General features: G+C 40.0%; 1 protein-coding gene across 2 annotated transcripts in view; it reads right to left on the bottom strand.

Moving 5' to 3' along the window:
- Positions 1–27,666, bottom strand: part of LOC129836118 (rab11 family-interacting protein 2-like) — a 60,909-nt gene that overhangs the window by 21,731 nt on the left and 11,512 nt on the right. The window contains exon 6 of one of the 2 annotated variants that reach the window (XM_055901925.1): positions 17,458–25,248. The exons of the other annotated variant lie outside the window; for it this stretch is intronic. Within the exon in view, the coding sequence (XP_055757900.1) occupies positions 25,021–25,248 (228 nt within the window). The 3' untranslated portion in view covers positions 17,458–25,020. Of the gene's footprint in view, positions 1–17,457; positions 25,249–27,666 lie in introns of those variants that run through there. 2 annotated transcript variants of the gene reach the window in all.

Below are 27,666 nucleotides of genomic sequence, written 5' to 3'. Positions count from 1 at the left end.
TCGTTTAGGAGTGTAATAAATTCCTCTCTTGATAAAGAAGACATGCGGATGAGGACATCTGCTGCTGATCAGAGTCTCACAAATGTATATTGAGGAGGATACTCTTGATGTTTAGTGTAAGTGCAGAGGTACACAGTCGTGGTATACAAGGTGTTCTACTTTACAGTAAGATGATCTGTTTTTGAGTCCATGTTATTACGTCTTCTGTCATTGAAAAGTGAGCTTATTTAGACGTGGTTACAATGATTAATGGTTATGAGCGCTTCAATGCAAAACGGGAGAAAATAATAGCTTAGTACCGTGTGATAGTAAATTAGGCCGACAAAAACAAATGAATAGATATTTTAGTCATTCAAGTTGGTCATAGATTCAAATGAAAGGCTATGTGTGATTGACCTTTGCATAAGGCAATAAAGATTTGTTTCTGGAAAACCTGTCCTAACTATAACTATAAATTACACTACTTCAACGTCAGTTTTGGCAAGAGAGGAAGATTCTTTCCAGAACTGGATATATTAATTTTACACCTTAAAACTGTCCATCAGAAAAGCTTTAGCACAAATACCATCGCCGAGATAAAGCCTGTATTATCAATCAAATTTTGGAACAAGACTAAATGAAAACAATATCAAATCCAAAGTGCACAATCTCAAGATGATTCCAATAAACCAACAAATAACATCAGTGTAGTAATTCGTTCGCCTCAGGGCAAAGAGAGGAGCTGGCTGCCAAGACACGGCCCCAGTGAATGCCACAAGGGGCAGAGTTCGATACTGAACATATAAAAGTACTGCTCGATTAATAACGACAGTAATTGTTGAAATATCACCACAAACATGAAGGGGAAAGAAAGATTCATCGAACTCTGCTGGTGGTTTGCAAGTAGCGTACGTTATTATCCTTGAAAGAAAGGATGAGGTCAAACTAGTTAATCATATTCATGTATGATGCCTTTCATTGTCAGACTATTACTCAATATTATATCATAAGGCTGTTTTAATGAATAGTGTTGGCAGTGGTTACTTCAATGCACTTGTAGTGAGTGTTGATACTTCCAGTCTAGACACAGGGCCAGTATTGCGTTTTGGATCCATATTTTATGATTTACAATGTCACAATAATTGTAATTTCCTGGGCAAAAATACAAAGATTTGCTCTTGTAACTTCAGTCACAGCCTATGAACCTAAATCTGAATTCTGCACCCAGAAGGGAATCAAAAAGTTATCAATGACTTAAGGTCTGTAGTTATAGTTTCCTCTGTCTCCAAGGCATATTTATTTATATTATTTAATCAGGAAAGTTAGTTAAGAACAAATTCTTATTTACAATTACGGCCTTAACCCTAACCACGCTGGGTCAGTTGTGCGCCACCCTATGGGACTCTCAGTCACAGCCGGTTGTAATACAGCCTGGAATCGAACCAGGGTCTGTAGTGACGCCTCCAGCACTTGAGATGCAGTGCCTTAGACCGCTGTGCCACTCGGTATAACTCAGTAGTACTATAACATACATCATTAATGTGGAGTGTCTCCAGATAATTAGACAACAATTCGGACGGTAACATCAGAGATCCTTAATGTGGTTTGAGATGTCACATTGTCATAGTCAATCTGGGACATTACACCAGATGCCAGTCAAAGGCCAGAGAATGGAATAACAGGAACAAGAAACCCAAGATGACCAAAGGCCTATTTACTTTAAACAGTATTCTATTAATTTTCAAAATGCCATTAAAAGTGGCCCAGAGAAATGTTAAATATTTCATGCTGCCAATTAATAGCTTCTTAGTGGAATCAAGTTATTTGAATTAGCTTGAAGCCTTGAACTCTCCTTTTTTAATTCATCAGATTAGATTGTTTCACAGTGAAGGAGATCAGTGTGCAGCTCTGGAGGAAGTGTAGGGAGAGAGGGAGAGAGAGACAGAGCGAGCAAAAGGGAGAGAGAGATTACAGTATGTAATGTCTGTATACTGTACGTATGTTCAGGTATATAGTATATAGTACGCATACATGTGTGAGTTGCTTGGTGGCTGGGCAAGGGGATACAATCTGTATCAGTATCTCCATCATCCATAGACCGAATTAAAACAAAAAAAGATCTGTCCGACTGAGAGGGTCAGAGAGGGAGAAGTAAGGGGGGTTGTGAGGGCATGGAACTCGATAGCACAACTCGAATCTCATTCAATCTGTGTACTAAATTGATGGCGATGAAAATAAGACTCTAAGACACAAAAAAACACTTGTTTGCAGATTATTGTCTTAAATGGAGGCCTGTGAGCCCACTCTTTATTGTTGGCTTCCTATATGGGCCTGAGCCCTGGTCTAAGAAACTGCACTACCGATCCTCAAGACCAGGCACTGTGCTTTCAGTGAAAGTAAAGGGGCTTAGTGCTAAGAAAACATGAGTTAAACTTCATACGGTCTAAATCAATAAAGATTTATGCCCCTTTTAAACCTGAATAACATATTAATAACTAAGCATTTATAAAGGAACATGCTCTGAGGTAGTTATATTAAATGTAACTGTTATTTAGGTGTTTTCTACAATGTCATAGTCAATATTGAAATACTAATATTCTCCAGGAAATTAATACATTTGTTGACTAACAGCATGGCTAAAAGTGTTAAATATTCAACATTTTAATCTGGTTTAATATTTTCTCCAGTTTTATGCAAATGATGGGCTATTAGCATAATCACATTTGAGAAATACATCCTTATAAAGTGAAAGATTATAACCAATTTTTTCATACATATATATCAAAATGGTATATTGAAATGTTAATGTTTTAAATGTGGTGTGCAACTGTGAAAAAAAATTGTACATTTACATATGCACTTTTGAGCATTAACGGTTCCACTCTACGTGACAAGATACAAAAAAACCTGAGCTAAAACCTCCATGAGGGAAAGCATCCAACAGCTTAAATGTGTTACCAGACATGAGAAATCCATTTAGTGAGCCACGATAAACAACTGTAAACAGTCTCTTTGTGCCGTTTTGCCCATGTTACACACGTTTCCCCTTGATTCTTCATGGTATCACTTTTCCACCTCCTCAATACTGTATACGTAACAGGTATAAATCCGATTTCTAGGCAAGAGAGGAGAGAGTAGAGAAGGAAAGAAAAAGGTAGGACATTACCTTCGGGCATTTAAGTGGAAACGGGGTCTGTAAAAGCTTCAGCAAGATATCAGTGTGGATAAAGACGTAAGAAAGGGCCATTATGCTGCCGAGGGGACTCTATCTCTCTCTCTCCATCCCTCCCTCTTTCCCTCTTCACGTTCGCCTTGAACTTGCGAGGAGTTCAGCCGGGTCTGTGACTACAGTCCAGACAGGCCCCTGGAATGCGAGTACGGCCACTCAAGCCCGTCCGACCTGCCACCGAACCAGCTCCATTTCACTCGAGCTAACTTACCTATTCATTTACAATGAGACTTAAACTTTATCTCTCACCGTAACCCAACATTAACTACCAAAGAGCTGGAAATGCATTATCGGCCCGCCCCAAAGCTTTGGGATCGCTTCACTCATAAATAAGATCATTATACCAGGGGTAATCCCATTAAATAGATCATTTTGCAAATATCTAAATCCAATTAATAATGTGTTTTCCAGAGGGGGTGCAGAAAACACTGCTCTTTAGAAAGCTGACATGCTGTGACTCAACGTCCTTTGTTAGTTGCTTCTGCCTCTGTAACGAGTGTGGCATTAATAAAGTACAAACTTGAAGCCTGAAGCACAGTCTGAAGGAAAACGTCCAGATAAAGGCATTCGCTTATAGTCTCACAGAATACTACATCCACTGACATTCCATAGAAGACCGTTCAACAATATATATTCGACAGTGCTCAAGACAATAAAGCTCAAAAAAATCTCGAACTATTTGATGCTAAAATATTGTACGTAAAACGTTTGAAGTCATATATCACAAAACACATAAATGTATAATGTATCGACATGATGGCATCAGATGATCGAACTCACGTAACCCAAGTTAAAAGTGCTTATCTTTAGCCGCATGGTTCAATAAACGAGTAACCAACCACCAACCATTCAACCATGCTAAACCATTTAGTTTTAAATTGAGGAAAGGTTGGTTCATAAATTAGCCATTTATGGGATTAATAAGGGTCACTTAATTGGGAATAGCTGAGAATTAAGAAGTTATTAGAAAATTAATCAGAGAGAATACCCTCTAAATGCCCTTTAACAACCTCACTAACTTATTGGATAATATTTCAAGATTTAAAAAATAATGGTGACACTTAACATTATGATGCAGTTACAATGCATTGGAATAATTGTCATGAGCATGTACTGTATCGTCCCGTTATAATGTCTTATAATCATTTCACAATGATCCTGACTAAATACTGGCCATTTTGGCCAGGTTCAGTGGTGGAAAAAGTACCCAATGGTCATACTTGATTAGTGTTGTAAAAATACTTTATAGTACTACTTAAGTAGTTTTTTGGCGTATCTGTACTTTACTATTTATATTTTTGACTACTTTTACTTTTACTTCAATACATTCCTAAATAAATAATGTACTTTTTACTCCATACATTTTCCCTGACACCAAAAAGTAGTCGTTACATTTTGATTGCTTAACAAGACAGGAAATTGTCCAATTCACACACTTATCAAGAGAACATCCCTGGTCATCTCTATTGCTTCTGATCTGGCAGACTCACTAAACACAAATGCTCTGTTTGTAAATGATGTCTGAGTGTTGGAGTGTTTCATGAAAACATGAAAATTGTGCTGTCTGGTTTGCTTAATATAAGGAATTTGCAATTATTTATACTTTAACTTTTGATACTTAAGTATATTTTAGCATTTACATTTACTTTTGATACTTAAGTATATTTAAAACCAAATACTTTTATTTTACTGGGTGACTTTCACTTTTACTTGAGTCATTTTCTACTAAGGTATCTTTACTTTACTCAAGTATGATAATTGGGTACATTTTCCACCACTATACTTGAGTAAAAGTAAAGATACCTTAATAAAATACTACTTGAGTAAACATCTAAAAGTATTTGGTTTTAAATACACTTAAGTATACTTATACTTGGCTCCCGAGTGGCGCAGCGGTCTAAGGCACTTTGTCTCAGTGCTAAAGGTGTCACTACAGACACCCTGGTTCAAATCCAGGCTGTAACACAACCAGCTGTGATTGGGCGGCTCACAATTGGCCCAGCGTTGTCATTTTTTCTAAGGTGTCTTTACTTTTACTCAAGTATGATAATTGGGTACTGGGCCAATTGGGTACTGGGCCAATTTACAATGACCAGTGTAGGCCGTCATTGTAAATAAGACCTTGTTCTTAACTAACTTGCCTAGTTAAATAAATGCATATGAAAAGTATCAAATGTAATTGCTAAAATATACTTAAGTATCAAAAGTATAAATAATTTCAAATTGAGCAAACCAGACAGACAGCACAATAAAAGCAGTCAAAAATGTAAATAGTAAAGTGAAGTACAGATACCCCCAAAAACTACTTAAGTTGTACTATAAAGTGTTTTTACATAAATACTTCACACCACTGGACAAGTAGATATTTTTTTTTTTTTAAAGACATAAGAATTATAACACATTACAAAGACTGTGCTTTTAAGTGATAAGGCATGGTCTGCAAGGCTGTAACTAGTGTTGCCAGGTACCCTAGCGATGAAGTGTGTTGGGCCAGTAACTGAAAGGTTGCTGGTTTGAATCCCTGAGCTGACTAGTGAAAAAATATGCAGATGAGCCCTTGAGCAATGTACTTAATTCACTCTAGTTGGCCTGGATAAGAGTGTCTGATAAAAACATATATATTTTTTTATTTTTTTATCAATGACATTTAACATTTACTCGAAAATTATACCATGCCCGAGCGGCTATCTCAGCAATTCAACAATACAGTAGTTGTCCCTGAAGTGGTTTTGTTTGTTACACTAAACTAATAAGTGTATAATCCATTGAGAGATGATATCCTGAGCTTTGGTTGTGCCTGAAGTGGTTGTTATACCTTTGTGGAATTCACATCTGGCATGGTAAGACTGTTTTCATGTCTTTTCATGGTTTTTAATTGTCAACTGAAGCGGTTAAGAAAACACTGTTGTGGTTAAATGAATTAGTGTGGAGCGGCCCTGGGTGATGTTAACACATGACACTTATTTCATCCAAAACATATATGTTCAGATGTATCTATTGAGGCTTAAGTTCAATATAAGTGATTTGCTTATTTTTTATAAATGTAGTTGGATTTTGATGAGATTTCCACACTTCCTAGATAGCTCTTCTTTGTTTGATGCCCATTCAGCATCGTTCACACCCTCCTAAACCTTAGCCTCACCCCACCCACACATGTGGTTCAATATGGTTGTCCATAGCTATATCTTTCCAAAAAATCTGTGGTAGCAAAGAGTATCTATATACTGACCAGGGAAGCCCCCATTCTGTTATAGGCAGAAACCTGTGGCATGACATTCCAATCAGGACTCATCTCAAGGCATGTCCAACCATTCCATTATCTTAGCCAATCATGATTAACCAGGAAGGATCCTGTCTTTCTCCCTGTATCACCCAGTGCTTTCTCCTTGGCTAAGCCAGGCTAATAATTGTACATTTTTATTAATACTTACGGATCCCATACAAGTTTGTAATTAAGGCACATGAAAGTTCACATTTAAGATGGCATACATGTTACATTTATTTTTATATCTAACAGCCCTACTGTGAAGCAGGAACTAGCGTCAAACACCTCAGATCCTGTAACAGGTCACATATGAAGTTAACTGCCAATGAAACACCTGTAATTCACTGTTATGCATGCTGATTTGACAACATGAAAGAAACCACAACCTTGAGAGATTTGTTTCTGCCTTCTGTTTTGGTATCGCTTGACACCATTGCAAGCTAGGCATAAAATCCCATATTTTCCCTGAAGAGAACTCGACATACGGTTAAAGCTCTATTGCATCGACAACACTCAATGTGTGCGTGTGCGTCTTGCGTGAGCATTTGGGCTTGCGTACGAGCATGCATGCATGTGGAAGTGCGCGTGTGATTCCCCTGGGGAGTGAGGAGTTAAAACACTTTGGGCCACCGTCCCACCAGATCATATTCTGTGATGCACCCTGGGAAGGAGAGAGGTTTGCGCACTGCGGCAGACCCCTTCTTCAACATCCTAATGACAGTATAATTAGAAGGATCATTGTGGTAATTATTCTTTTCATCTGAAGGGAAGTCTGCAAAGTGGGTGGGTGAAGAACACAGGTTGGAGGTTGCCAGAGCCCCCCTTCTTCAGTCCCCCTTTTTACCTGTCTAATCTCAGTCTCTCTCTAATGGAAAGAAAGAAAGAGAGAGAGAGAGAGAGAGAGATGTGGAGATTGAGGTCGCCTCCCCCTCGCAGGGTCAAACTCGAGGGGTTAATACCTGGTGCCCAACACAGCACACAAACTCTGCTGAGCTCATCACACTAATTAAACAGACACATATCCTCTCAGGGCTCTGATGGCCAATCGCTGCCAGCTAAAAAAGCAGCCCATTCATGGAGCCTGGCACGGTGTGTGTGTGTGGGGTGGGCTGAGGAAATGCTACCTGGCCTTGCTGAGTTTGATTAATGTGGGGAACAATGGCGCTCCTGTGGGCCGTCAGCCCCACTCCACTTGGTTCTGGTTCAGCGCTCTCGGAGAGGGGACTTCATGTTCCAAGTTCATACCCACCCGTAACTAGCCACCCACTATCTATTTCTACCTCATTTCAGCCACTCTGTTCACTAAGCTCATCTCCTCATCATTCTATCATTGGATCTGCAGTGGTGTTGTGATTGCTGTGGTATTATTTGATCACAGTAGCAAAGGCAAGTCCTAATGGACCTTGATCACTGATAAACCCAATGTGGATGATGGCATCCTCCATTTTCCAAGATGACTAGAAATGATTGCCATTTTAATGATCAAATATTGCAATACTACTAAACTACTGAGCTGCTTTCTATGAGAGTTATATGTTTGGGTTTATTTCGATTACCTTCTGTACTGTATTACTTTAAAAGAATTTGTAGACACTATCTTTATTTTTCTTATCTTTTACATCAGGTCATTTAAGAGTTATCCTTCGATTTACATTTACATTTCTCAACTTTACTTATCCAACACAAGTGAAAGAGAATAATGGATATTTTAGCCCACGAGTGTGACCATCCTTCTCTCTCGCTCTCGGCGTATAAATGACAGCCAGCAATTACCTCGCTGGGATAAAGATGTCAACGTCATCCTTCTCGAAGACTGACGGCGTAATGCTGTGCGTGTCAAAACTGGGCAGACGTAATTAATTGCAGCACTTCTTCAACTCACAGCGAGACTCCTAGAAACTCAAGCCTCACTCTCGGGCTCACCGCCTCAGTAGTATCAAAACAGGGAGACAAATCGAGCCACCTGCGTACGTTTCCAAAATAGACCCCGAAGCCTAATTTCACTTGCAAATCAAGAACGTTTTTTTTGGAGGAGAAAAATAAAAAGAGAGAGAGAAAAGGTCCACAAAGGTTAGCTAGATTCCAGCCAGCTCTGACTTGATGGGTCTTCATGGAGCTATGTGACACTTGGAAAACATTGGAGATTTTCCATCTCATATGGGGCTGGAAAATGAGCATGTGAAGCCCTAATGAGAACATGTGACTTGAGAGTACGGTGTTGGTTATCTACTGTACGCTGGGGCTGTTTTGAGTAGTAGTGCTTGACGAAGAACTGCCATTCACTTGACATGCGTTTAAAAGAAAATATACCTTGGCATGTTCTCAGGCATGCTGCTGAGAGGGATAGTGAAAGCTTGAATTGCTTGGCCGTGAATGGGACTTTGCTAGGGCATAATTGACCTTGCACTTGACACTGTTGACCATACTATTAATACTACTGTTATCAGAATGGTTGTCTTGTGATTTTTGTGTAGGTGTAAAGTTTGTGAGGAAAAGTGTAGATGTACAATCTCAGAAAGAGCGAGAGAGTGTGTGAGAGAGAGAGGAGAGAGAGTGTGTGAGAGAGAGAGAGAGAGAGAGAGAGAGAGAGAGAGAGAGAGAGAGAGAGAGAGAGAGAGAGAGAGAGAGAGAGAGAGAGAGAGGAGAGAGAGAGAGAGAGAGAGAGAGAGAGAGAGAGAGAGAGAGAGAGAGAGAGAGAGAGAGAGAGAGAGAGAGAGAGAGAGAGAGAGAGAGAGAGAGAGGCCCCTCAATACAAAGTTATTATTTGGTTTGGTGTTTTACGGTATTGTAATCCTCTTTGGAAGCTATTTTGAAATGGAGTAAACGATTATTTATCTCAGATTAATTTGATTAAAGACCCTTTAAATTTCATCTGCTGTGGAGTGCCCATGAAGATTCTCTTTATGTGAAGAAGAAACACCAATGGATCTTTCCAGCCAGTCATTTTTTTCTGTAGATTAGAGGAGATTGTAATTAATTGGTCAATTGGCTAATTGTTCTGTTCCTTAATTAGGCACTGCAGAGGAATAAGTGTTCTTGCTAAATGACCCTCAATTAATGTGCAAAGCAGCGAGGTGTAGTTTCATTAGCCCATTCAAAACATGCAGTGATTACATGCAAGCCAAATTTAGCACAACTGCACATACTCACAATACAGTATTATACACACTGGCAAAATAACAGACAAATTACAAAATGGGGGCAAATCGTGGAAGGGTGCCATTGTTTGGGGAGAAAAACATCTGTGTAGCTGACAAATCCCATCACCTGTTGTCAGCTGTTAGGAGAAGGATTAAAGTGAAATTACATTTAGTATCTTGACTCCTCTAATACAAACCTGAAAATGACAGTATTCCCATCTGATTGACTGTTATGGCTTAATGAAGATCAAATACATAATGAGGAGTAACAACTGAAGTGACATTTACAGTACAGTACATTATGAGGGCCTGATTTTGCTTTGTTCACCTGCTGGAACTAAATACCTGAACAATACAATTTACAACTTTCAAATCAATACAATGCAAAAAATATGCAACTCCCCCCCCAAAAATGTCTGTATTTAGTGGATAAAGCAACACAGTCTCACGAGATTTATAATCCATTTCAACCAAATAGTTGTGTTGAGTATTTTGCCGTTAAACATTGCATTTAAATGTTTTTCAAATCCTAACATACAAACACAAACATGTTTAAGATGCACCTTTCAGTGCTTGTTTTAAGGTGAGGGTTAGCACAACTGTATTTATTTACTTATTATTCCTAACTAAAATGGACAGACATTGAGCTTTGTAATTTTGCTATTTTGATCCAATACTCAGTGTCATAGTTAGTGGAGTACCACAGGTCACTCCTTTGGATCCCCAGATAACTTATTTGGATCATCAGGGGAGGGGAGGGGAGGGGAGGGTCCCTGATCTGGGGGCATGTTCTAGATCACCTACTCAAGGGCTTGATAATTAGTTGAATCAGGTGTGCTGGCTCTAGAATAACTCAAATACATGGAATGTTGGGGGTCCCCAAGGAGAAGTTTGAAAACCCCTGTCCTAGATCTCTTTATTGGGTTTTTGGACAATCTGGGACCATGTCATAGATCTCTTTTAGGGATTTCCAGATTTGAACCTTTCTTAAAATGGTCTCTCGAATTAAAACATGTTTTTGTCCCAGACAACCTTTTTTTTTTTTGAACATCCATAGGACCACTTTTTTGGACCCCCTCCAGTTTTACCTCAATTTTTTTCCCATGCAACTATTGCGCAAATACGAACTAATGGAACATAGACTTGACCACTCGATGATACTGGGTGAACACATAAGATCATTCAGTTCAGTTATACGGAATATTGGCAGAGGGAACGAACACAAACCATTTTTTGGAGGAATGTTGAAGACGCCAAAAAAACAACGACAGTACATTCAGATGTGGAACTACAATGAGTATTGTCAGCTGAACCCCACCATGTGATGTCATGTCCTGCAGACAGGCGAACGTGCACAGCCTCAACAGCAGCTTTCCCACTTTCACATTTGAACAGTGTCGCTCTGTGCAGAGCTACGAGGGCTAACTGTCGGGCCAGACACTCAAAAGACATTGGCAGAACACTGAGTCGAGGGTAGCCCAAATATACAAAGTCTTCCCGTCAAACCTTGCTTGCTTAGCTGCTGGCACCCAATGTCGTCAGTCATTTCCATGCCAGCCGAGCTGAAGTGTACACAGAGTACACACAGTGGCATCTCTACTCGTGCTCCTCATGCCCTCACTGTGTCTACCTTGGCACTTTACACATTTGATGGAAAAAAACGACACATTGTAGCTGACAAGTCAAGTGCCAGACACCATATTTATACATTTTAATTAGCAATAATGAGGTATGCTACCTGCCAACATCTGATGCCAGTGGTGCCAAGTGTTGCCTGTGTTAGTCTGTGGTTTGCCTGTTACTAAATGTTACTCATTTACTAAAAATAAAATCATTGGAATGTTTAGACTTCTTTGTTTCGACGTATAAATTGTATATCTACATGATGAAACATGTCCACAGACTTGATGTGCTCATTAGGTATGTAAACAGTTTGAACTGAGGGAGAAAAAAAGACTTACAAGTTGTAGCTTGCCTCGTATTTACACAGGATTATGAATTGGCTTAAAAGATGATTAATAGTTGCTCTTGGATTTGACATCTCACAGATCTTTCGTTTCAGCGGACCTGTTACGACATGGCGGGGAGCCACGTTACTCTCAAGACATTTCCTCAGAGATCCCTATGATTTGAGGCCATGTTTTGATGTAAACATGTCTAGATTTGCCAACGGTGATAAGTTTCAGCCCTGCAGAGAGACAAGTTCTTGCGACAGTTATGGAAACGAGGACAGCGTGCATTTGCTGTAAAATACAGCCGTTCCAGTGACATGTGAATTTATGGCGTGGTAATTCCCCACTAGAGTAATTTGGCTGGTACATCTGCAGTTTAACAGCATTCCAGCAGAGCTTCCCTGCCCTGTGAAGTCAGGGAGATGACTGATTGATTGACTGTATTACTCTCAGTTTAGCATGTGTTTATAATGAGCAAGGGATCAAAGTTCAAATGCAAACTACCCATGAGCAACCTGTTCTGATGTGTGACTTACAGACCGTTGTTGATTATATTAACCATTACTAGCATGTTGGGACCAATGATGTAAACTCAGCAAAAAAAGAAACGTCCTCTCACTGTCAACTGCGTTTCTTTTCAGCAAACTTCACATGTGTAAATTTGCCAGTTCTTGCTCTCAGATGTTACCCCACTCTTCCACCAAGGCAACTGCAAGTTCCCGGATATTTCTGGGGGGAATGGTCCTAGCCCTCACCTTCCGATCCAACAGGTCCCAGACGTGCTCAATGGGATTGAGATCCGGGCTCTTCGCTGGCCATGGCAGAACACTGACATTCCTGTTTTGCAAGAAATCACACACAGAACGAACAGTATGGCTGGTGGCATTGTCATGCTGGAGGGTCATGTCAGGATGAGCCTGCAGGAAGGGTACCACATGAGGGAGGAGGATTTCTTCCCTGTAATGCACAGCATCGAGATTGCCTGCAATGACAACAAGCTCATTCTGATGATGCTGTGACACACCGCCCCAGACCATGATGGACCCTCCACCTCCAAATCGATCCTGCTCCAGAGTACAGGCCTCGGTGTAACACTCATTCCTTCGACAATAAACGTGAATCTGACCATCACCCCTGGTGAGACAAAACCGCAACTCGTCAGTGAAGAGCACAGTCCTGTCTGGTCCAGCGACGGTGGGTTTGTGCCCATAGGCAACGTTGTTGCCGGTGATGTCTGGTGAGGACCTGCCTTACAACAGGCCTACAAGCCCTCAGTCCAGCCTCTCTCAGCCTATTGCGGACAGTCTGAGCACTGATGGAGGGATTGTGGGTTCCTGGTGTAACTCGGGCAGTTGTTGGTGCCATCCTGTACCTGTCCCGCAGGTGAGATGTTCGGATGTACTGATCCTGTGCAGGTGTTGTTACACGTGGTCTGCCACTGTGAGGATGATCAGCAGTTCGTCCTGTCTCCCTGTAGCGCTGTCTTTGGCGTCTCACAGTACGGATATTGCAATTCATTGCCCTGGCCACATCTGCAGTCCTCATGCCTCCTTGCAGCATGCCTAAGGCACATTCATACAGATGAGCAGGGACCCTGGGCATCTTTCTTTTAGTGTTTTTCAGAGTCAGTGGAAAGGCATCTTTAGTCTCCTAAGTTTTCATAACTTTGACCTTAATTGCCAAAAAAGAAACGTCCCTTTTTCAGGACTCTGTCTTTCAAAGATAATTAGTAAAAATCCAAATAACTTCACAGATCTTCATTGTAAAGGGTTTAAACACTGTTTCCCATGCTTGTTCAATGAACCATAAACGATTAATGAACATGCACCTGTGGAACGGTCATTAAGACACTAACACCCTCCATCAGTGTTAGTGTCTTATCGACTGTTCCACAGGTGTATGTTCATTAATTGTTTATGGTTCATTGAACAAGCATGGGAAACAGTGTTTAAACCCTTTACAATGAAGATCTGTGAAGTTATTTTGATTTTTACTAATTATCTTTGAAAGACAGGCTCCTGAAAAAGGGACGTTTCTTTTTTTGCTGAGTTTATATAAACCCTAGATTTCTGATGCTATCTATGTATTGGCCAATGAGAGTCTTTGAAGCCACTGGTCACCATATTGTCACTCCCTGGAAAGATCAGTCCTCCATAGGAATGAATGGAATTCTACAGTTTTTCAATTAAATGTTTCAAGGACAAAATCACATGTATTTAAGATTTTTGTTGTTGTAGTGGGGACAGTAACAGTAAAACACTTTTTTCCTTTTAGGTGTGTTTGCTGAAGACAAAGGACAACTAGATTTCTTACGTATTGTCACGCCCTGACCTTAGAGAGCCTTTTTATGTCTCTATTTGGTTTGGTCAGGGTGTGATTTGGGGTGGGCATTCTATGTTCTTGTTTTCTATGTTTTGACCGGGTATGGTTCTCAATCAGGGACAGCTGTCTATCGTTGTCTCTGATTGGCAACCATACTTAGGTAGCCCTTTTTCCCTCCTTTCGAAGTGGATAGTTAACTTTGTTAGTGGCACTATAGCCCTGTAAGCTTCACGGTCGTTTTGTTATTTCTTGTTTTGTTGGCGACATCATTCCAATAAAAAGAAAATGTACGCCAAACCACGCTGCAGTTTGGTCCACTTCATTCGACGGCCGTGACACGTATTTATTATTATTCCGCTCGCTCTAGCGCGTAAATCACTTAAGCTATCAACTGACCGTCAGCGAGTTGCTAGAGAAAATATTTTCGATAGCGTTTATAGTTTTTGAACTACAACCATATCTCCAATGCATTTCAATGGCAAAAAAAGCAGCCACAGACTTGAACGGTAAAAAAAAAATCTACAATTCAGGGACAAATCTCCTCTTTTAAACCAATGTTCAGAATTTCTACAACATTTATACCTGTTGAACTATAACCATTTTAAAATGTTCATACTGACACATTGTAGATTGCTTTTACACAGATTTTTGATTACTATTCACACTTTAAACTATAACCATACATTTTTTTCATAAATTAACATTGGGTTGAATGAGAACCATAGGAATACAGATGTAGCTATTCAAATGGTCCTGCTCCTTGGCCAATTAAGCTACAAGACCAACTTTAAAACATTCAGGCGATCCTAAATTCAGATTCTTAATTTTTTTGATCAACTATATAGATTTGCATAGATTAGTATAAAATAACCAACCAACAGTAACTCTTGAACCATTCAAGCTAGACACACTGAACCAATTGTCACGCTATCCTAACTTCAAATCCTTAAAACCTTTATAAACTATAAACAGCATAAATTAGCAGAGGTTAGAAGAAGTGATGACGTGTCACTTATATCAGATGACGAACATTGGTTATCTCATCTTCAGTGTTGACCTGCTGTCTGAGAGATCATGAGCGTCCCTAATGACAGCCATCCTGGCTGACAACGAGATCATTATTACCTTCTAGTTTGCTCTCAAATTGGCTTTCCTACTGTGTTTTCACACTAATATAATCCCTCCCAAAGGATTCTGTGGTGCCAATTACAGCATATAAATGACTAAACACTACAGCCTGTAGTCTCCTCATTGAGACATCTCATGTTTCATAGCTTTTGGGTGATAAGTCTCATCAGGCACGTGCTGGTCAGACAGTGTTAATAATGAGAGGAGTCGCTCACCAGCTTGCTGAAGGATGTGTTTTTTTCCCCCCCTGGCACCTTCAGAAGGGCAGAGAGTAGGCCTAGTCGCACGAGCTCAACCTGTTCAGCCACACCAGTCACACGATGACACAGCATGGATCTGGGATGCTACTGCTGTCAAGGTGTGGTGGAGCTGCGTTTCCATGGCTTCTTGACAGGATGGATAGCAAATCAAAAAGGCACAGCTGAAACCTGACACTGGCCACAGAGGCTAGACAGGCTCAGTCCTTGCCAGGTGCCATTGTTGCTCCATTGTTCCTAATGGCTCTTTAACTTTTATGCATTATTTCTCGATGAGTTGCAGATTACCAAGATATTGTGTGATAGCTGTTCATAGTGTGTTAAAAAAAAAAGGGTCAACTGCAAGAAGCATTGAACTGAAACACGTCACTTCCTCGTTGAAAACGGTGCATTCTCTTATGGTTGTGTCAGGATACCAGTCAATGTATACACTTGAAGCCGTAAACACGTTAAATACCCATTACGTCAGAATGACCCTGTTAGAGAGACATGGCTGTGGCTTTTTCTTTCTCTCTTCAGGGTGTCATCTGGCTTTGTTCACCTGATCCTAGACGTGTGGCAGCGATCAGAGGCGGACAATAGACACACAACGCACACGGCTGGGGTCTTCCCTTAAGTGAGCAGCACATTTGACACCTGATTTCTCTTGAATGCCTATTCAGATTAGCTAACAATCTTTTGTATGGCGCTATGGAGGCTTCATAAGGGGCGGGGATTGACCTTGACATCTGGCCCCCGTTCATCTACCTTGTCTGGGGGCAGCTGCCCAAATATAGGTCTACATTTTCCCTCAAAAGCACCTTATCCATCTGGTAAATTTCACCTCATGCAAATGTCTTCGTGATTACCCCGGGCATCCCCCATTCAACGAACGCGTGCGGTGTGACATCGATCCCCGGACGCGACGCCCATCCATTTTTAAACGGGAGCGCAGGCCGACCGGTGTGTGGCCCCCCTCTGGCACACGTGTGCACTTCACCTGTAGACGCGTGCTGTCGAGTGGGCATACTCCCTACCCAAGCTGCTGTTACCCCTGCCATTCGCTTATCCCTTCACGTAATCATGTTTTGTTGTTTTTTGCTCAAATTACAGCAACGTAATCTACACTAATAGAATGACCTAATGTGCTTTCATCTTTGAAGGTGTCCAGGCAGGTGACACGGGCCCAAAGCCTGGGCTATGTGAAACTCTATCAGTTGATGAACATGCATTGGTGGCAGTGAGTGTTTCAATTAGCTCCTCAAGAGATCTAATTACACCTATAACATACCGTCCCAATTACACACTTAAATCATTTGTAGTGACATTTTCATTCACCGATGATTACGTGATATGAAATATACTATACCAAATTAGGACTGTTCTTATTGTTAAAACACCAATAGGTGAACATGTCAAACCCTCATTCCATGAATCGGCATGCTAATAATTTTATTTGTTTTACAAAAATAAACATTGTTTTGTTGAATACCACAATTAAAACATACAATCACACAGCGCAATATTTCTATAAAATGATTTACCCTAAAAACCTGGTAATCAGTTTGAATGAATAGGTTCCTTTATCTGCCTCTTGTACTTAGAACTGTTTGCTCTCAATAGAACTATTGAACATTAAAAGTGTAGTCTTTGGTTTAACCTGACAGCTGTTTGAGCTGGGATGTAGCCTACTGCCTTTGGGTGCTGGCCGGGGTGACAGAAGAGGGGTCATGTTTTAACCTGCTATTTGGAGAGGTAGAGTGAAAACCCGGTCACAAAAGCACCAGGCCGTAAACAACACAAGTGTTGATTGTCCTGAAACATTTCACATACACTTCTTATACACATAGGCAAATTAGGGGGGAGGTTTAACGAGCAGCCTTGCCACTCACAATTGTCTACCGACGCCACTCAGGTTTGTTTTCTGGGAAGGCATGGGAATTTCTCCTGAACAAAAAGGAGCCACTAACGGTAAGCAAACAAAGCTGGACATGACACTCAACACAAATACAGTTCTAATCATGAAATCGGAGTACTGCATTGTATACTGAAATGTGTATAGGACTATTAATACAGAAAAGGAATGCAGGGAAATGACTTTATTCAATGGACTATGGGGATTCAAATGTATGCACTCATCCATATGATTTGTTCAGAAAAAAACACATTGTCTAATATATAAATCATGAAAATAAAGCATGAATAATTCCATTAAAACCAAAACAGGTATTTTATTTAATAAGTACAGTGTATTTATTTGAAAAGAGCAATACAATCTGGTTTGTGCCTTCCAATTTTGTTATCCAATGGAACACTGACAATTCCTAATACATTAAGGTCTTGGAATGGAAACGTAAGTAAATCCATGCCACATGCCAAAATAATAAGCTTTTGGGGGGGGGACAGTGTGTGTGAGAGAGATGGACAATAAATACATACACTGAATGCATTTGAAGAAGTCATATCAAGCAGTGCCATCCTTTGCTTTTTACATAATCTGCATTGTTGTTCCCAAAATAATACCTTGTATACCAACATGTACACCATATTCATATTTTCTCAGTATCACAATCAAACAGTTTTCTAATCAACCCCATATCCCCACTCATCCCGACATCTAAACTTTAGAATAAATTATATATATATAAAAAAAAAAACTGCTAGTCTTGTGAAAACTTGCAGAAAACGTATACGGAAAAGTATAGTGACACTGCCACCATATAGAGAATAGGCGTTTGGAGATATTCCTGCCTCTATTATTGTACAATCAATCTGGACTTTGATCAAATACTGTTATTTTCTTTCTCAAAATGTGCTATAATATGAGCCACTGTGGTGATGGCTCTCTAAACAGAAAGTGTCCAAATTGCACAAAGCAAAGATGATTGACATGCAATTTGATATGAAAGCTAACTGCAGTGCGATAATGATTCACTAAGTAAAAAGTACACCAATGTTGTGCTATGGAAGTAACTCATGGAGAAAGTGTTAGAATATTAGCTGTATATCAAAACAATGAAGGCATTGTATTGATATACAAGTGCTCTCAATTATGCTTTCTCTTCTCACCTCAGAAATTCTGCGCCACATTACAACTTCAGAGGATTTAGTCAATGCTAAAGCTCCACGGAGGACATGGACATAAATGTAAAAGCTCTCTATACATTTTGGGGGGAATTATAGTGAAAACAGAAGCTGAGTATTTTGTCTGGATAAAGCTCATATTTTAAAAACATGAAAAGCAGAAATAATAACCTAATTATAACAGTATAATGAATGAAAGCACACTTTGGAGCCTACATGACATTCAATGTACGACGATTTAGGTAAAGATTAACAAGAATAAATACATTTTTTCGAACAAAAAAAATAAAATGTAATAGAGGTTACCAATTTGTACACAATAGGCACAAAAAAACTAAAAAGTGTGTCTCATTGATGTTCGCTAGGACAAGCTTTATTAAAAGCACCTTTGGCATTTTATGGAATACCATTGACTTCTCTATGTTCTAGTTAATTGTGATTGGATTGGGAGGATTTGCAGTAAACGGTGTTTGTTACAAAAAAAACAGCAATGAGATACAATCTACATTCCAAAGTTCTATCATCCAAACAGTTAGGAAATCGGACTGTATCCTGACTTGATATGTGGCCATTCAGTTACTTCACCATATTTGACCCTACTTTACCCATACAAGTATACAATATAGAAATTAGAATGTAAAAATGGACCATCGTTTTTTTTTTTAAGTAAACAAAAGACAGGAAAAAGAAACAAAGTTGGTTTAAAATATGTGTGACTTCATCTCAGCGTTGTCACTGGTTTAGACTTCTGAGGTATCCATAGTTCACAACAGGGGTCACCATACACTTAGTAAGTGCACAACTTTGAGTAACAGTCCTGTTAATCTAAAATACCATATAACACTATAGATGGCCCAAAATTGTACAAAAAAGAAAGATAACAAAAAAAAGTGACGAATGTAACCTTTCCGCCAATTAGTTGAGACATGTTTGTCATCACTGACATTAGCTCCATGAAAGCAAGTAAACTCAGAGGGGAAAAGTTTTGGTGACACAGTAATACGTTTTACCTACTTACAGTGATAAGTAAGTAATAACTACGTGAAGTAACCTTTTCACAAAGCATTACAACTGTTTTAAGAAAGTTCAGTCGCACTCATTAATGGTAGACTCAGACATATGACACCATACATAGCGGGAGACTTCATGCTTAACACATACAGTACCAGTCAAAAGTTTGGACACCTACTCATTCCAGGGTTTTTCCTTTATTTTTTACTATTTTCTACATTGTAGAACAATAGAGAAGACATCAAAACTATGAAATAACACATTTGGAATCATGTAGTAACCAAAAAAAAGTGTTAAACAAATAAGAAAATACTTAAGATTCTTCAAAGTAGCCACCCTTTGCCTTGATGACCGCTTTGCACACTCTTGGCATTCTCTCAACCAGCTTCATGAGGAATGCTTTTCCAACAGTCTTGCAGGAGTTCCCACATATGCTGAGCACTTGTTGCTGCTTTTCCTTCACTCTGCGGTTCGACTCATCCCAAACCATCTCAATTGGGTTGAGGTCATGTGATTGTGGAGGCCAGGTCATCTGATGCAGCACTCCATCACTCTCCTTCTTGGTGAAAGAGCCTTACACAGCCTGGAGGTGTGTTGGGTCACTGTCCTGCTGAAAAACAAAAAAGTGCAAACCAGATGGGATGGCGTATCGCTGCAGAATGCTGTGGTAGCCATGCTGGTTAAGTGTGACTTGAATTCTAAATAAATCACTGACAGTGTCACCAGCAAAGCACCCCCACACCATAACACCTCCTCCTCCATGCTTCACGTAGGAACCACACATGCAGAGATCATCCGTTCACCCACTCCGCGTCTCACAAAGACAAGGCGGTTGGAACCAAAAATCTCAAATTTGGACTCATCAGACCAAAGGGAAGATTTCCACCGGTCTAATGTCCATTGCTCGTGTTTCTTGGCACAAGCAAGCTCTTCTTCTTATTGGTGTCCTTTAGTAGTGGTTTCTTTGCAACAATTTGACCATGAAGGCCTGATTCACGCAGTCTCCTCTGAACAGTTGATGTTGAGATGTGTCTGTTACTTGAACTCTGTGGCATTTATTTAGGCTGCAATCTGAGGTGCAGTTAACTCTAATGAACTAATCCTCTGCAGCAGAGGTAACTCTGGGTCTTCCTTTCCTGTGGCGGTCCTCATGGGAGCCAGTTTCATTATAGTGCTTAATGGTTTTTGCGACTGCACTTGAAGATCTTTCAAAGTTCTTGAAATGTTCCGGATTGACTGACCTTCATGTCTTAAAGTAATGATGGACTGTTGTTTCTCTTCGCTTATTTGAGCTGTTCTTACCATAATATGGACTTGGTCTTTTACCAAATAGGGCTATCTTCTGTATACCCACCCCTACCTTGTCACAACACAACTAAATTGGCTCAAAAACATTAAGGAAAGAAATTCCACAAATTAACTTTTAACAAGGCACACCTGTTAATTTAAATGCATTTCAGGTGCAGTTTGAAGCTGGTTGAGAGAATGCCAAGAGTGTGCAAAGCTGTCATCAAGTCAAAGGGTGACTACTTTGAAGAATCTAAAATAACATATATTTTGATTAACACTTTTTTGGTTACTACATGATTCCATATGTGTTACTTCATAGTTATGTCTTCACTATTACAAAGATAAAATAAAGAAAAACCCTGAGTAGGTGTCCAAACTTTTGCCTGGTACTGTACACTGATACTTAATCATAAAGGTCATAGCAGAATTTGTGTAAGCTGTGTAAAACAAATATTTTTGCCATAACAGTGTTGTTATTGAAGCAAAATGCCATGGAGACAAACTTAAAATGAGAGCGGTCTGTTTTTTTGACAAGCTGATACTGTTTGTTATGCTGTCATAGAACTATTTATAGTAACATATCTCATAAAACTATATATTTGGCCATGCTTTGGACAGTATGAAGACTGTATGACAAATTATTTAGCAAAACATACAAAATGTCAAATGTTTATATATATATATATATATATTTTTTTTTTTTACAACGGGTTAACATAGGCCCTTGTTCAAATCTGTACTGACAGTTTGATTTGTAGATGTGTTAAGTTCGTACAGTGTATTACTAGTAAAATATTACCAATAACCTTTCTGGAAAGTAATTACACTGCTCATTGATGGATCAAAGTGCTACGACTAACATTTGACCTAATAAACAAAGTCAACCAGCAAATGCATTACTATGTAGCTACGCACCTTCAAATAACTCAAACAGGAATCAGTAAATCTACAAACTGAACCACTTGTACCTAATGGAATCATTTTTTTCTCTGTAGACAAACAATGACAAGTGTAGAACGGATGTCATTCAGACATGTTCGACTTTAGTACACAATATAATGTTTTTTTTTTTTTTTTTTTTTTTTTTTAAATGTAGAGAATTTGTAGATGGACACCAATTGAAAATGAAACATGTCGATAAATTATGATTATTGCACTTACCAGTACCAGTAAAGTAAAGCTAGAACTACTTGACCAATGGTTTATACTTATTTTTGTACAATGTATGGGGCTACATTGACTGTAAATAAAGGTCATACAATACGCCTGGTCCTAAAGACAAATACAGTCATCACGGGTCAGTAACCAGGTTTCCATCCAATCTTTTAATGCGAGTTAATTACATGTTGGATAAAATAAAATGTCGTCACGACAGGCTTGATGGAAATAGAACATTTGTCGGTAAACTTTTCAAATGTCGACAAAACAAAACACGTAAGACAAGGTGAGATCTTTTTGTCGGTTAAACTAATTATGCGAGAAATGTCGGAGGAAACTCTTATGCGCAAATACTGATATAATAACCATCATACCGAGGTAAACTTGGGAGTCACGCGATGGCATGTGTGGTCCTCCCACTATGACTCGTCGGGAAACCATGCAGTTTACTAGTCTACAGATGAAATAAGTTATGAGGAACTTCACAGGGTGGTGAAAGTGCAAGGTGATGAGTTTGATGCTCCTTTTTAATAAATAGCGAGGGTCTTATTCTGGTGACATGATTTCGTCCATAATCTCCTGTAGGCCAGGGACGGGCAACTTTCGATAAAACGTTTTAGGAACTCAGTCGGGGTCTCAATTTACTGTTGCGAGTTAGACTAGTAGAATACAAGGTGCAAATTGGTTGTGCAACTTGGTTGTGCATCAGTTTCTCTCTTGTTATGTCAGTCACTGATAGTCAATGTCAGCAACAACAAAAAAGTTGATTAGATAATTTAGCGGCCAGCTAACTTGGCAAATTTATCATGGTCAAATTACTGGCCGGGGGTCCCCATTGATTTAATTAGTCTCACTCATATCATATTAAAAACTGCAAACATTTCTCTCCGCCCCATGGCAAAATGTGTAGAATTGCAGCAAACTTGCTTTTAAACTGCAACATTTTCTCTACACCCCACGGCAAAATGTGTAGAATCGCACACATTTATCTCCGCTGTCAAGAGGGGAGCCACAAATGTTTTGATCTCAATCAAAGTTGCCCATCCCTGATGTAGGCTGTACCCACACTGGATCGGTTGGCTAGAGTGCATGTTCCAAAACCAGAGTGGGCACACTCGGTGTAAAAACACACCATTTTTTTTGTGAGAAAACTATCAGTGGAGTTGAAAATGCGATGGAAACCCATTTAACTTTTATTCGGTACATGGGAATTTAACCGCCAAATGTGTTATGTGCATTACGTCGTCACGCAGAGCCATTTATCCGCAACAAGTCAATTTGATGGAAACATCTCTGGTGGGAAAACACGCGCATTGTTTTTATGCACATTTTTGAATATTCAAATGAAAATCTGGCGCTAATTGGATGGAAACCTAGCTTATGATAAAAAAAAAACTGAAACAACAAACCCAAAAGCAATGACTTCAGAGTTGATATGATGGACAATGGCAGCTCTTTGAATGAATTCACTTTGGTGTAAATACTGAGGAGGCTTCAATAGCGGTGTCTTTAGTTGCCTACACTCAATCACATTCTGCACAGGCACGATGCCGAGACATTCTATATCATCAAATTGACCAGAGAGAACACAGTGTTTACCTATTTTTTTTGTTTTCACTGGAAGGTCACATTGTTTTCAGATCTGTGTTTGGATATGCAATGCCTTGAGTAAGATTTCAGTAGTGCTTAGTACCTACCCTCATAAGAGTAACTTTAAATAATATAATTTTGTACAAAGATGGCAAATGTCAAGAGATAGGTCCAAACCATCCTAATGCTAAAAGGCTCAGATCAATGTCACAGACAGGCGATAACATTGTATTCACACCTCCAGTACATCAACACAATCCTTGCCTACAGTAAGAGGCGTGTAAAGGGACGATTGGCTGAGTGGAGAGTTTGTGTGATAATCCTGCGTCTTGGTCTGAAGTGTAAACAGTCATTAGAGCTCTATTCAAATTAGCACATCAAACCCTATTCAATAAACTATGTCCTTTTCTTCTTTCTTTTTTTTAACACAAGTGTGATAAGTTAACACTCAGTGTTTGATACATTTTAATACTAAGGCCATACATATTAAACATTTAACAGATTTATTTTTAAGTGAGGCGAGCAAGCAGAAACAAACGAAAAATAAGTAGCCCCTTTTATTAAAGACGTGCTCCGGTATTTTTAATAAACCTCCCACTTTGGGATGGATGTGTCAATGAGTAGTTGATACATGCATAACCTATAAGCAGAATTACTGTCTTACCTCAATTAGCCATGAAATCCCTAGTTTTTCTCTATACTGTGCTACACCATTTCCCCCCACGTGGGCTAGCCCCCTAGCAGCACGAGTTCAACAAATGTACTTTAGCACCTCGCCATATGAATGACAGCTAGCAAGATGCACATGAAGCACCCACAGCAGAGCGAGAGACACACAGTAGGCCATTTTCGGGGACCACTTTTGGCTTGCGAGTGCTCGAAACATGCAATTTTTTCAGTAGGACTTAATCTTATTTATTTATTTGTATGTTTGTTTTTTTAAGTGAAGTGAAGAGGGCCACCTGTTAAACATTTAATTACATTTGTATGGCCTTAGTGTTAAAATGCAAATCTAGCTTGATGGTGGTTCCATGTGCACACAATCGCCTCAGAAGCTGTCTGTGTTTTCCCCCATGTTATATGTGTGTGAAAGTGCACAGGTCTATTGTGTACACTATTGGGAAAACTTGTACACCTTGGAGAAACTGTCACGCATGGCATAACCCCACTAGTTTGTTTCTTATCCCACTGGTCTCTGCCAAGGTGTCATTTCACATTCTTTCAATTCGGCTGAATAGGAAAAACAAAGGAATGTCATGCAAAGAACGGAGCAAGAGGGAGGTATAATACTAAAAAGGATGAATGGATCACTATACAGCAATTGATTCACAGGTTAGTATTTCTATAACTATGGGAAAGCCATGGGGTTTGTTAAAATGCAAGTCAAAATGTCAGATATTTAGGTAGTCGGGTGTACTTCACTTCCCAATAAAATTGTTGGGGAACCTGGTGTAAACTCAAATCAAAGCATGCAAAACCTATAAAAAAAATGTTTTTAAATAAAAATTGTGATTTGGCATGGGTCAATCCCCTTCTCTTCATTTTTGCTCTATACCCACAATACATTTCTCAATGGCTAAGATGGGCCCTCACTGAAACAAGAGCATATCGTTGGGACCCTAACTCTACCTTGACACTAGTTCTTTTTGGAGATTTTCCCCGCTTTCCTCTTGGGCTCGTAGGGTGTCCGTAGGATGCTCGGCGTCTCCTCCATAACGCGCACCAGCAGGTTATCAATGTAGTCTTCCAGTTCACGGATATGCGCGTCCTTCTTTTTCACCACCCCCTTCTGCTTGATGAGCTCCTGCACCACCTCGTCGAAAGATAAGTTGCTATAGGAAGCCACGCTCGTCTGCATTGTCTCCTGCGGGTGCAAACCACAGACATTGTGACGACTTCAACATTGATGGCGCCATTTACAAAAAAAGTGTGTTTCTTCAAACGCGTCTTGAGATACGAGACAATTCCCGAGACAGTTGTTTTCAATGAGTAGTATACAGTACAGGTGGTAGGAATAGAAAAAAACTAAGCAAAAGGTAAATTAGTGCTTAAGATGATCTAAAGAAAGACAGAAGGTGGGCTAGGCCAGGGAATCCCTCGTATTTACGGCAGACAGACTAACTGCCAAATTAAAGGTGTTAGAAAAACGACACAAACTACGTCACGGCCGCACGTGTTTAGCTCGCATAACCTGGTGGCAATCAGGACTAATTGAGAGGCTGTGATAAGACGTCACTCCCACAGGTTTGTTAGCACAGTCGCTGCCATTGCATTTCACTTCAGGTGTTTGATCTGATCAAGTGTTCAATAGAAACTCATAGATGGCTCGAACAACCAGGAATCCTGTGGCAGGGAATCTAATGTGTTGTTTTAGTATCAGTTCTAAAAAATAAAAAAAGCTTTCAACCCCCATTAACTCTTTAAATCTTAAAGCACATTTCCTCCTCTCAAGCCAGCCTAGACAGAGACCTTGACCAGCTGTCAGACAAGAGCATCACATTCAAATGAAACCACGCCGTGAACAGTAATTAAGACAAAAAAAATGTGGAAGCTGCCTGGAAACGGCAGAGTGCATATTTCCGGAATAAAAAGGTCAGACTAATGAACAAGAACAGAAAGATGCAACCCAACTATTTTGGTGGAGTTTGTTCTTTAGAGGACCGGGTGCATCGCAGTCTGTGCCGATCCCGTTATGGAGGGACGAGAGGAGCTGTAAGCTTATTTTTTTTAATGAGGTACCATGTTATCGCTTCAACAATGGACGTGGTTCCGCCAGGCAGACACAGCAGCAAAGCCATCTACTTGTTTAAAACACTACACTTAGTCCCCTTTCCCCTCCCTGTGCCCAAACCAAGCTGCCCTCGCTGTGCGGTGTCTACGATGTGAAGATCAAGTGCCGGACCATATTCACTGTATACTGTAACTCTTCGTAGAATGATAAACAAAGAAACTAAAATGTGAGGATCCCTAGAGTTTATGTCCAAACAAAAGAGGACTAAGGCGGGGATCACACTAAACATGCCAGCACTTTTATTTCCATTGTTTTCAATGGTATGTGGACATGCTAGGTGTGCTGCGGTCGATCGTAGCTACGCTTCAAGTTGTTTTGTTGTCGTTTCCTGGGCAGCCAAAGTTGAAAGTAGCTAAGCAACGTGCCTCACGTTTTCAGTCAGAGAAAAACAGGTGTTGTTAGTGGGGGTGTATCAACTATCTACTGGGGAAGTGAAAATGTTTTTGGAGACAAAGTGAAAATATACTGAGAAATAGGCCTTTTGCGCTACCAGAGAAAATGAAGAGCTGACAAGTCATAACGACAACCAATTCCTCTGAGAGACTTTCCTAACATGAATCAAGTTACCAGCTCAGTATCATTATACTGTATGAGCAATTGTGTCCAATACACACATGCCAAAAAGCCCCAGACATGATATAAAGCTACACAGCCGGGAGCTGTAGTGGCTGGTGACAGAGGCCTGGAAATGACCATGAACTACCAAAGTACTGACAATTTTTCCGCGATCAGTGGTGAGGAGGAGATAAGGCGAGCACACTTGGCCTTCTCCAGTTGTCTCATTACTGCTTCTAATGAGCTCTGCTTTGAGAATTTAAAAGCTCCGTTCTTTAAAATCTCTCACTATCCTCCCCTCCCTCACTGGTTAATTAGCTAGGGCCTGAAAGGAGAGGAAATGGAACTGCCAGTTCATTTCTGCTCGTGCAGAGTATGGAGGGGCACATGTGGTTAAGACAACTCCTCAACACCCACAACGAGAGGTGAGGAAAGCCATTATCAGCATCCGTTTCTCATTTCAACATCACTTTGGACGCTGCTCTCTTACCATGTTAATACTAATTCTGCAGTGTAATGGCCAGCGACTACTAGAATTAAGCACCATGAAAGCGTTTTTTTCTTATTTGTCTTTGGGTGGGGGTGGGGGGGGTGACAAAACTAAGGTGGCAAACAACCCCCCCCCCATCAAACCAATGACAAATACAGATTTCTCCCCCCCAAAAAAGAGCTCAAATTATGGTACCAGTACGATATAATAGTACTTCACCTGACCTTAGAGACCAAAACTTCACACTGTTTCAAATGATGAGCCGATCAGATGATGACCGCTGTTTTCAGCTGTTCATTAGTTTATTGACACTCATAGTGAACTGTCAAAGACGGAACAGACAGCAGTTCAGAGACCAACATCACCAGCTGCAATGTCAAGTGAGATCTAGGAGAGCTACTCAATTAAAAGCCAGTGGTGTTCTGAATCTCAAAACAAGTCCCCTA

This window comes from Salvelinus fontinalis, chromosome 37 (genome assembly GCF_029448725.1).
Source record: "Salvelinus fontinalis isolate EN_2023a chromosome 37, ASM2944872v1, whole genome shotgun sequence".
Lineage (NCBI taxonomy): Eukaryota > Metazoa > Chordata > Actinopteri > Salmoniformes > Salmonidae > Salvelinus > Salvelinus fontinalis.
Note: the sequence above shows the minus strand (reverse complement) of the source record. Positions and strands in the feature narration are given on the sequence as shown.